Source organism: Lepidochelys olivacea (assembly GCF_965140295.1).
Source record: "Lepidochelys olivacea isolate rLepOli2 genome assembly, chromosome: 3".
In the NCBI taxonomy this organism is placed as follows: Eukaryota; Metazoa; Chordata; order Testudines; family Cheloniidae; genus Lepidochelys; species Lepidochelys olivacea.
This window is the reverse complement of record NC_140413.1, coordinates 179,992,667-180,005,283: the sequence shown is the minus strand read 5'-3', so window position 1 is coordinate 180,005,283 and position 12,617 is coordinate 179,992,667. Positions and strand designations below refer to the sequence as shown.

Genomic DNA, 12,617 nt, shown 5'->3' with positions numbered 1-12,617 from the left:
GCAAAACTGCTGGCTTGTTTACTCAATCAGCAACAGCTTGTTGGAAGTCATGAAATTACCACCTTTCCCCTCCACATTAGAGAAAGGGGAGGAAAAATGGAACTTGATGTGACAGTGTTCAAGTTAAACAGGGGAGGGATAGCTCAGTGGTTTGAGCATTGGCCTGCTAAACCCAGGGTTGTGAGTTCAATCCTTGAGGGAGCCATTTGGGATCTGGGGCAAAAATTGGCGATTGGTCCTACTTTGAGCAGGGGGTTGGACTATATGACCTCCTGAGGTCCCTTCCAACCCTGGTATTCTATGATGATTCTATGAAATATTTCAGGTTTATTTACAAGTACGTTTTCACTCTATTTATATAGTGCTATTCTACAGGATTAGGAAAAGTAAATACTCACCCCCTCCCATTGTGGAAGATTCTGAACTGAAAACCAGAGGCCTATAAATTCATCAAACCAAAGCCTGCAAGAAAATGAAATCAAGCCAGTCATTTCAGCACGGCACCAATCTCTCCTCCATCATCAGGCACACATTTCATCTCCACTCTACTAGGCAGTTTCAGGCACCTTTTCTCCTGGTCTCACTTTCACTAATCCAAGTATTTTTTTCCCCCTTACTGACTGGCTATGGTCACTGTCCTACCACTACTTCTTTCATCCCAAGCTTCAGTCCTTGGAATTCTTTCCTCCTCCCTCCTTTACCACCTTGTCATTTCTGGCCAACTTTTAAATGTAAAGTTTAGTAAAAGTTTTATGTTAATAATTTACATCTGTATTTCACTTCCTTCTACTTATCTCAGTCTCACCAGTTCCTTGTTCTGTCTTAATTTTCATCTCAACTGGCATACTCACTAGTAAGAACCCATCGCACGTAGTTTGTATCACCCTCCTACTCTAATGTCTAACATTTTTCCCTATTGTCCAAGACTTATGATAGGCATCAGACTTGATCCCAAATTCTTTCAGAGCTTGGGAAACAAGCTTCACCATTCCTCCACCTAAACTCTTATTTGTTCCTTTATTTTACTGAAACCTTTCTAATTCTCTCCTTTAAGTTCTCCACAAGCCCAATTAAATTAGAAGTATTTAAATCAGCAGGGCTGATGAAAAACATCCCAGGGTATTTAAGGAACTAGCTGAAGCAATCCTGAAACTGCTAGAGATTATTTTTGGGAATTCATAGGGATGGGTGAGGTCCCAGACAACTGGAGAAGTGCAAATATACTGCTTATCTCTAAAAAAGGGGGAAAAGGAAGAGCTGGGGAATTAGAGACCAGTCAATCTACTCTCAGTACTTGGAAACATACTGAAATAAATTATCAATCAATTTGTAAGCACCTAGAGGATAAGACAGTGATAAGTAATAGTCAACACAGATGTGTCAAGAACAAGAACTTTCCTTTTTTGACAAAAAGAAAAGGAGTACTTGTGGCACCTTAGAGACTAACAAATTTATTTGAGCATAAGCTTTCGTGAGCTACAGCTCACTTCATCAGATGCATTCAGTGGAAAATACAGTGGGGAGATTTATATACACAGAGAACATGAAACAATGGGTGTTACCATACACACTGTAACGAGAGTGATCACTTAAGGTGAGCTATTACCAGCAGGAGAGCGCGGGGGGGAAGGGAGGGGACCTTTTGTAGTGATAATCAAGGTGGGCCATTTCCAGCAGTTGATAAGAACGTCTGAGGAACAGTGGGGGGGGGGGGGGGGAGAGACAGTTTTACATTGTGTAATGATCCATCCACTCCCAGTCTCCATTCAAGCCTAAGTTAATTGTATCCAGTTTGCAAATTAATTCCAATTCAGCCAAAAGGGGCCACAACAGTGGTTCCCTTAACCCACCCAGCAATATTGTTAATCTATCCAACTATACTCTTAGCCCAGCAGAAGAATCTGTCCTATCTCGGGGCCTCTCCTTCCACCCCTCCACCCCCACGAACATGATACAGTTCTGTGGTGACCTAGAATCCTATTTTTGACGCCTCCGACTCAAAGAATATTTCCAACACACCTCTGAACAACATACTAACCCACAGAGTCCTTCCTACCAACACTACAAAAAGAAGGATTCTGGGTGGACTCCTCCTGAAGGTCGAAACAACAAACTGGACTTCTACATGGAGTGCTTCCGCCGACGTGCATGGGCTGAAATTGTGGGAAAGCAGCATCACTTGCCCCATAACCTCAGCCGTGCAGAACACAATGCCATCCACAGCCTCAGAAACAACTCTGACATCATAATCAAAAAGGCTGACAAAGGAGGTGCTGTCATCATCATGAATAGGTCGGAATATGAACAAGAGGCTGCTAGGCAGCTCTCCAACACCAGTTTCTACAAGCCATTACCCTCTGATCCCACTGAGGGTTACCAAAAGAAACTACACAATTTGCTCAAGAAACTTCCTGAAAAAGTACAAGAACAAATTCGCACAGACACACCCCTGGAACCCCGAACTGGGGTATTCTATCTGCTACCCAAGATCCATAAACCTGGAAATCCTGGACGCCTCATCATCTCAGGCATTGGCACCCTGACAGCAGGATTGTCTGGCTATGTGGACTCCCTCCTCAGGCTCTATGCTACCAGCACTCCCAGCTATCTTCGAGACACCACTGACTTCTTGAGGAAACTACAATCCATTGGTGATCTTCCTGAAAACACCATCCTGGCCACTATGGATGTAGAAGCCCTTTACACCAATATTCCACACAAAGATGGACTACAAGCCATCAGGAACACTATCCCCGATAATGTCACGGCTAACCTGGTGGCTGAACTTTGGGACTTTGTCCTTACCCATAACTATTTTACATTTGGGGACAATGCATACCTTCAAATCAGCGGCACTGCTATGGGTACCCGCATGGTCTCACAGAATGCCAACATTTTTAAGGCTGCCTTAGAACAACGCTTCCTCAGCTCTCGTCCCCTAACGCCCCTACTCTACTTGCGTTATATTGATCATATCTTCATCATCTGGACCCATGGAAAAGAAGCCCTTGAGGAATTCCACCATGATTTCAACGATTTCCATCCCACCATCAACCTCAGTTTGGACCAGTTCACACAAGAGATACACTTCCTGGACACTACTAAGTGCTAATAAGCGATGGTCACATAACCACCACCCAATACTAGAAACCTACTGACCGCTATTCCTACCTACATGCCTCCAGCTTTCATCCAGAGCACACCACACAATCCATTGTCTACAGCCAAGCTCTACGATACAACCACATTTGCTCCAACCTCTCAGACAGAGACAAACACCTACAAGATCTCTATCAAGCAGTCTTACAACTACAATACCCACCGGCTGAAGTGAAGAAACAGATTGACAGAGCCAGAAGAGTACCCAGAAGTCACCTATTACAGGAAAGGCCCAACAAAGAAAATAACAGAATGCCACTAGCCATCACCTTCAGCCCCCAACTAAAACCTCTCCAACGCATCATCAAGAATCTACAACCTATTCTGAAGGACGACCCACCACTCTCACAGATCTTGGGAGACAGGCCAGTCCTTGCCTACAGACAGCCCCCCAACCTGAAGCAAATACTCACTAGCAACCACACACCACACAACAGAACCACTAACCCAGGAACCTTTCCTTGCAACAAAGCCCATTGCCAACTGTGTCCACATATCTATTCAGGGGACACCATCATAGGGCCTAATCACATCAGCCACACTATCAGATGCTCGTTCACCTGCACATCTACCAATGTGATATATGCCATCATGTGCCAGCAATGCCCCTCTTCCATGTACATTGGTCAAACTGGACAGTCTCTATGTAAAAGAATAAATGGACACAAATCAAACATCAAGAATTATAACATTCAAAAACCAGTCAGAGAACACTTCAATCTCTTTGGTCACTCGATTACGGACCTAAAAGTTGCAATTCTTCAACAAAAAAACTTCAAAAACAGACTCCAACGAGAGACTGCTGAATTGGAATTAATTTGCAAACTACAATTAACTTAGGCTTGAATAGAGACTGGGAGTGGATGGCTCATTACACAAAGTAAAACTATCCTCCCCCCACCGTTCCTCAGATGTTCTTACCAACTGCTGGAAATGGCCCACCTTGATTATCACTACAAAAGGTTCCTCCCCCCACCCTCCTGCTGGTAATAGCTCTCTTTAAGTGATCACTCTCATTACAGTGTGTATAGTGACACCCATTGTTTCATGTTCTCTGTGTCTATAAATCTCCCCACTGTATTTTCCACTGAATGCATCCGATGAAGCGAGCTGTAGCTCACAAAAACTTATGCTCAAATAAATTTGTTAGTCTCTAAGGTGCCACAAGTCCTCCTTTTCTTTTTGCGGATACAGACTAACATGGCTGCTACTCTGAAACCTTCTTTGACAGGGTTACTGGCCCTAGTGGATAGGGAGAAGCAACAGATGTGATATATCTTGATTTTATAAGACTTTTGACACAGTCCCACATGACTTTCTCATACACAAACGAAGGAAATATGGTCTCTAGATGAAAGTACTGTAAGATGGGTGCACAACTGGTTGAAAACTGTATTCAAAGAGTAGTTATCAATAGTTCACTGTTCCACTGATACAGTTCAACATATCTAGTGAAGTCCTGCAGGGTCTGTCACTATACAATATTTTCATTAATGCTTGGAGAATGGAGTGGAGAGTATGCTTATAAAATTTTAAAAGAACATCAAACCAGGAGGGGCTGCGAGCACTTTAGAGGACAGAATGAGAATTCAAAATAACCTTGACGAATTAGAGAATTGGTTTGAAATCAATATGATGAAATTCAATGAAGATAAATAAAAAGTACTTTTTTGCCTGGAGGCGTAGGGGGAGCCAGCTGAGATCACTCAGTTGGGATGGACTGCAAAGAATGGGGCAGACAATCCCCAAAGCTGGTGGATATTTCAATACTTAGATTTACGAAACAGCTTCTGTTATACCTGACTGGTTACTCAGAAGTCAAGAATGATGAAGATGAATGAAAATCTTATTCGCCATTCAAAAGAAAAGATTCTACCAATTCCAAAAGGTCGGACACATTACCTCCCAGGTTAATGAATATTCCAGATCTTACCAAATACATGCTTATAGCCAATTCTTATTAACTAAACTAAAATTTGTTAAAATACAAAAGAGATACATACAGACATGAGCCACTCTTGAGGTTCAGATTCATAGCAGAGATGATAACTCTTTGCAGCTACAAAGCTTCTTTTAGAAATTTAGTCCATAGGTTATAGTCCAATGTTTATCTTCAGGGCGGTCCAGTTAGAACTGGGATCTCAGTCCTGATGGCTTAGGCTTCACCTGCATGAAACCTCAAGCAGATCTGAGATGACAGGATCAGGACCCACGGATCTTTTATACAATTTCAAGCCTTCTTTGACACATCAGCGTCCCTTGGCTTACAATAGGTGACCAGGGCGACTTTGGGCATGTCTTCAACTAGCAACATTAAAGCGCTGCCGCAGCAGCGCTTTAACATGGCTGTGTAGTTGCGGCACCAGCATTGGGAGAGAGCTTGCCCAGCGCTAAAAAAAAAAAAAAAAACCCACCTCCACGAGGGGAATAGCTACCAGCGCTGGCACACTGCCTACGCTGCAACTTTACAGCACTGAAACTTGCAGGGCTCAGGGGGGTGTTTTTCCACAGTGTAGACAAAGCCTTTGAAGTAGGACCATCACCAGTACTTAGCTACACAAATTAACATAAGGCAACTGCCTGTTTTTCACCATTCGCAGATGACTGGCTATATGTTTCAAAAAGAGATGACTGCAGCGATATTCCGTGTTTACAGTTCATTTAAATGCTAGGATGTTCTTTTGATTGCTGAATTAACAGAATACAGCATAGACAGGGACTGTTGATTACATTGTTGACCACTACCCATATACATGTGGTGGCAGAGGACAGAACAAGGAACAATGGTCTCAAGTTGAAGTGGGGGAGGTCTAGGTTGGATATTAGGAAAAACTATTTCACTAGCGGGGTGGTGAAGCACTGGAATGGGGTACCTAGAGAGGTGGTGGAATCTCCATCCTTAGAGGTTTTTAAGGCCTGGCTTGACAAAGCCCTGGCTGGGATGATTTAGTTGGCGTTAGTCTTGCTTTGAGCAGAGGGTTGGACTAGATGACCTCCTGAGGTCTCTTCCAATCCTAATCTTCTATGAGTCTATGATATGTAAACACACAAAAACACAAACATTATCTCCCATTACTCTTTAAGGGTTGAATTTGAGTCATTCATCCTGCAGGATGTTTAACCCTTTCTGGTCATGCGTCACAGTACTACATTCAGAAAGGAAAAGTCAAAGGCACAACTACTAAAGGAGAAACAAATGGTTAGGTGGTAGGACAGCTGAAAAACATCAGGGAGTTAATAATAGATCACAAATTGAATATAACCCAACTATGTGATGCAGTTATGAAAGAGACTTATATAGTTCTGGGGTGTATTAACAGGAGTGCTGGAGATAAGACAAGGGAGGTAATTGTTAGAGGCGCACATAGATTTTGCAAGGGCAAAATAACAAAACAAAACAAAAAAACAAAATGAAAAACTTAATGCACAGTAGCAGCTCCTGCCTCACAGGGCTAGCTGGGCTCCTGCTCTGGGCATTGCAACCTGGTGCACAGGGTCCACAGCACTTCTTAGGTTTGGCTCAGCCACCCCTCCAACATGACCAGGGATGAGGTAGAGACCAAAATTGAGGGAGTGCCTGAGCCCAGGCAGCCCAGTGGGATAGAAGCAGCAGCAGCAGGGTGAGTGCAGGATGGTCTCGCTCAGCAATATCCCACCTGGGCCTCGCCTGGCCCCCCTCAGGGGCTTGACCATCCCCCAAGCCTCCAATCCAGTCAAAACACCTGGAGCTCAGCCCAGCTAGTCCTGCAGGACAGGAGCTGAAGGAGCTGCTGCCGTGGGGTAAGTGCAGGGTGGGTTCACTCTGCAATACCCCCCACCCAGGGAATATCTATTGGGGGACAGGAGAGGAGTTCCTGGGACTGATTAATGGGGTACTTGGGCACTGAGGCTCAATGGTGGAGGAGGAATATTTAAAGGGGGGGCAAGGTTCAAAGGGGGATTTCATAAAGGGGACCTGGGCATTCTGGGGTTGGAGGCTGGAGAAGGAAGCAGTGGGGTTTGGGAAGATCTGTGGTGTCCCCTGGAGTTTGGGAAATTGAGTGGAGATGGAGAAGTGGGGGTTATTTGGGAGCTGCAGTAAATTTATTAATGTGAATGTAATAAAATCCTTCTTCTCAAGCCCATTTAATACATGCACATAGATTTATATCTGTCTCATCTCTCCAGTTCTTCACAATGGATGCCAGATGATTACCTCAGGCTTCCCAAATTTGTAACTGCCATACCTTTAACTGACTACCAAGGAATCACTTCATTCAGCTTGTTAAGTTTAATGAGGTGAGTGAGTGCATCTTATAATACATATGAACTGGAGAAGCCACCATATAGTTCATGTATTCATTAGAAAGATTATAGGTGTCACTTAATTAAGGCTATGTTTTCGTCACGGGTATTTTTAGTAAAAGTCATGGACATGTCACAGGCAGTAAACAAAAATTCACGTCCCATGACCTGTCCATGACGTGTACTATATACCCCTGACTAAATGTTGGGTGCTCTGGGGCAGGGGGGGCCCAGGGGCACCACGGGTACTTGTGGGGAGGCGAGGGGGGAGAAACGAATCAGGACCCCTGCAGCTGCTGTGGGGGGAGAAGAGAGGGGGGACTGGCAGGCTCCCTTCCTGGCTCCATAGAGATTGCCAGAAGCGGCAATATGTCCCTCGGCTCCTAGGCAGAGGCACGGCCAGCGGGGCTCTGCGTGCTGCCCTGGCTCCGAGTGCCATGGTTCCCAGCCAATGGGAGCTGTGGGGGTGGCGCCTGCAGGCGGAGGCAGCACGTGGAGCCGCCGGGCAATGCCTCCACCTAGGAGCAGATCACCATTCTGGGGAGCCCACTGAGGTAAGCGTCACCTGGAGCCCTCACCTCCTCCCGCACCCCAACCCCCTGCCCCAGCCCTGAGCCACTTCCCACACCCAAACTCTTGCTGCTGCTGGGGCAGGGGAAGGAGGGACCCAGGTAGCAGCACATGGCCCAGGACAGAAAGGAGGAGAGAAAAGGAAGGAGAGACAAAGAAGTAGGAAAGGAAACTTAAGAGTAAGGAGAACTGGAAGGCTTGGAAGTGACTCAAAAAAAAAAGCTAATTATCTGTAATTCTTGTTCTCTGAAGGCATTTACAGTATAACTAATCCCTACCCTAAGCCTCTAGGTAATGATGTGACTCATAAAATTACCATAACATAGGTTTCAGAGTAATAGCCGTGTTAGTCTATATTCGCAAAAAGAAAAGGAGTACTTGTGGCACCTTAGAGACTAACCAATTTATTTGAGCATAAGCTTTCGTGAGCTACAGCTCACTTCATCGGATGCATACTGTGGAAAGTGTAGAAGATCTTTTTATATACACAATAAGCATGAAAAAATACCTCCTCCCACCCCACTCTCCTGCTGGTAATAGCTTATCTAAAGTGATCACTCTCCTTACAATGTGTATGATAATCAAGGTGGGCCATTTCCAGCACAAATCCAGGTTTTCTCACCCCCCCCCACACACACACACAAACCCATTCTCCTGCTGGTAATAGCCCATCCAAAGTGACCACTCTCCTTACAATGCGTATGATAATCAAGGTGGGCCATTTCCAGCACAAATCCAGGGTTTAACAAGAACGTCTGAGGAGGGGGGGTAGGAAAAAACAAGAGGAAATAGGTTACCTTGCATAATTACTTAGCCACTCCCAGTCTCTATTCAAGCCTAAGTTAATTGTATCCAATTTGCAAATGAATTCCAATTCAACAGTTTCTCGCTGGAGTCAGGATTTGAAGTTTTTTTTGTTGTAATATAGCAACTTTCATGTCTGTAATCGCATGACCAGAGAGATTGAAGTGTTCTCCGACTGGTTTATGAATGTTATAATTCTTGACATCTGATTTGTGTCCATTTATTCTTTTACGTAGAGACTGTCCAGTTTGACCAATGTACATGGTAGAGGGGCATTGCTGGCACATGATGGCATATATCACATTGGTAGATGTGCAGGTGAACGAGCATCTGATAGTGTGGCTGATGTGATTAGGCCCTGTGATGGTGTCCCCTGAATGTGGGCACAGTTGGCAACGGGCTTTGTTGCAAGGATAGGTTCCTGGGTTAGTGGTTCTGTTGTGTGGTATGTGGTTGCTGGTGAGTATTTGCTTCAGGTTGGGGGGCTGTCTGTAGGCAAGGACTGGCCTGTCTCCCAAGATTTGTGAGAGTGTTGGGTCATCCTTCAGGATAGGTTGTAGATCCTTAATAATGCGTTGGAGGGGTTTTAGTTGGGGGCTGAAGGTGATGGCTAGTGGCATTCTGTTATTTTCTTTGTTAGGCCTGTCCTGTAGTAGGTGACTTCTGGGAACTCTTCTGGCTCTATCAATCTGTTTCTTCACTTCCGCAGGTGGTATTGTAGTTGTAAGAATGCTTGATAGAGATCTTGTAGGTATTTGTCTCTGTCTGAGGGGTTGGAGCAAATGTGGTTGTATCGCAGAACTTGGCTGTAGACGATGGATCGTGTGGTGTGGTCAGGGTGAAAGCTGGAGGCATGTAGGTAGGAATAGCAGTCAGTAGGTTTCCGGTATAGGGTGGTGTTTATGTGACCATCGTTTATTAGCACTGTAGTGTCCAGGAAGTGGTGAGAAAACCTGGATTCGTGCTGGAAATGGCCCAACTTGATTATCATACACATTGTAAGGAGAGTGATCACTTTAGATAAGCTATTACCAGCAGGAGAGTGGGGTGGGAGGAGGTATTTTTTCATGCTTTGTGTGCATATAAAAAGATCTTCTACACTTTCCACAGTATGCATCCGATGAAGTGAGCTGTAGCTCACGAAAGCTTATGCTCAAATAAATTGGTTAGTCTCTAAGGTGCCACAAGTACTCCTTTTCTTTTTACCATAACATAAAATTTTAAACCACTGGCTTCCAAGAGGCAGTAATGCATGCCAACTCTGTTGCTGTAACTTAGCTAACCTTAGTGTTTCCAATATTCTCTGCTTTCATCAAAAAAATGGTAAGATTAATAAATGACTGAAGTGTACTTAATTTACAAGGTAGTTGAAAAATCCAACTCTGAGGTGGCTGAGCAGAGATCAATAACACAAAACACCTTCAGAAAGAAATAATTACAAGAAATTCCCTTATTCAACAGCAGCTGCCTTACAGTAGATGCATACTTTTAGATGCTCAACAACAAAAAAGGATGTCACTATAGGTGTAAACACAGAGTCATCTACAGAGATCCACATCAGCAAGGTCTGGAAAAATAAGGTAATATACATCTGGATAACAATAATAGTTTAAAAAAAAAAGGGGGGGTGTGGCTGTGCTGCATATTCTTCTGGTCAAGACCTGCTCAGAGGCTGGCTGGAGCAACAGCTTCAACAGGACCTTGAAGTGGTAGGCTTGAAAAGGAATAGCAATGGGATATGCAATCCAACAGCCATTTAGATAAGACTTCCAGTGACAGCCTGAAACAGCTCTGAGATCCAATTCATTTCAGTGACACCTGATGTCACTAAAAGCAAGTTTATCAAATAATCAGACACATATCTGTGCCCCAACTTGTGAAATTACCATAACTGTATTCAGAAGTTGGGTAACCGCACATGCAAATTACCTAAATTGCTCTGCCTCATTTCCCACCACCACTGAGCGATTTCAAACAAAATAGTAATGTTCAGTTATTGAAGTTCAGTTATTATTCCATAATAAGACTCTCCTTCAGTCTTTATGCAAAACACCCATTGTTATCAATAGGAGATCTCCTGTGGATAGAGGGTAGCGTATGACCCTGAACAACATAAGTGCAGTTCACAGACCCCATAAAAAAATGCAGTATGGCTCTCTTCACAGAATGAATTTGACACGTGTGTACTGTGAGCTCTTATCCATTTCAGATAATCTTTTCACATCAACAGGTTTCAGAGTAGCAGCCGTGTTAGTCTGTGTCCGCAAAAAGAAAAGGAGTACTTGTGGCACCTTAGAGACTAACACATTTATTTGAGCATAAGCTTTCGTGAGCTACAGCTCACTTCATCGGATGCAAAGCTTATGATCAAATAAATGTGTTAGTCTATAAGGTGCCACAAGTACTCCTTTTCTTTTTTTCACATCAAGTTCATGGAGAACAGTTTCCCCAGGAAGTGCCTTCAGTCTTGGGGAGAATGTTGACAGGAAGACTGACTGTTTAAGGGAGAACTCCAACACCACTTTGGGGAAGGATTTAGGATAACCAAATATCATCACACTACCCTTTTAAAACAGGGTGGGGTGGAAGTCAGTAACACCTCAAGCTAACTCACTGAAGTCACTGCTTCCATGTAACAAAGAAATTCAAGAGGTTTCATCAGTTTTCTAATGACCAACTTAATATCACACGTAACCAGAGACTTTTTAATGGGCAATTTCACAGGTGCTGACTTTCCAAAGCACTGAGGGGCACTCGACCCCCTGCTCTGTCCCAGGCCCCACCCCCATTCCATCCCTTTCCCCAAGACCCCATCGTGCCTCTTCACCCCCTCCACCCCACCTCTTCCTGCCCAGTTCTGCCACGTCCTCACTCCTCCCTCCACCCCCTTCAAGCCTCCCAAACACGAACAAACAATGGATTGCTGTAGGTCGGAGGAGCTGGGGGGAGGGGGAAGAGCTCGTAGGGGGGCTGCCGGTGGATGCTCAGCACCCACCATTTTCCCCCCTTTTTCCTCATTTTTTCCCCTGCAGCACCCACCGCGTAAGTGTCTATGGGCAGTTTCAAATGCAGTAAGCCACTCAGACACCTGATAAGTACAGGCGTCAGTGGAACTAATTTCAGTATTCATAGGGAAAGCTAAAATAGCTTAGGGTCCTTGGACAGCACGCACCCTCCCTCCCTATTTAGGTCAGTCACCTACAGCCCCCAACTAAAACGTCTCCATAAAAACATCATGTGTCAGCAATGCCCCTCTGCCATGTACATTGGCCAAACCAGACAGTCTCTACGCAAAAGAAGAAATGGACACAAATCAGCCATCAAGAATTGTAATATTCAAAAACCAGTAGGTGAACACTTCAATCTCCCTGGACACTCAATAACGACTTAAAAGTGGCAATTCTTCAACGAAAAAACTTCAAAAACAGACTCTAATGAGAAACTGCAGAACTGGAATTAATTTGCAAATTGGACACCATCAAATTAGGCCCAAATAAAGACTGGGAGTGGATGGGTCACTACAAAAAGTAATTTTCCCTCCCCTTCTTGTCAGCTGTTGAGAATAGGCAACTTCCACCTTAACTGAATTGGCTTGTTAGCTCTGACCTCCCACTTAGTAAGGCAACTCCCATCTTTTCATGTGCTATAATATATATTCTGCTTACTGTATTTTTCACTCCATGCATCTGATTAAGTGAGTTTTAGCCCACGAAAGCTTATGCTCAAATAAATTTATCATCTTTAAGGTGCCACAAGGACTCTTCATTGTTGGTGCTACAGTAGGCATCAAATCCAGATAC

General features: G+C 44.2%; 1 protein-coding gene across 1 annotated transcript in view; it reads right to left on the bottom strand.

Annotated features, from left to right (window-relative positions):
- PSME4 (proteasome activator subunit 4) overlaps positions 1–12,617 on the bottom strand; it is a 212,208-nt gene that overhangs the window by 157,504 nt on the left and 42,087 nt on the right. The window contains exon 6 of the mRNA XM_084622260.1: positions 399–462. Coding sequence (XP_084478386.1) covers positions 399–462 — 64 coding nt within the window. The remainder of the gene's footprint in view (positions 1–398; positions 463–12,617) is intronic.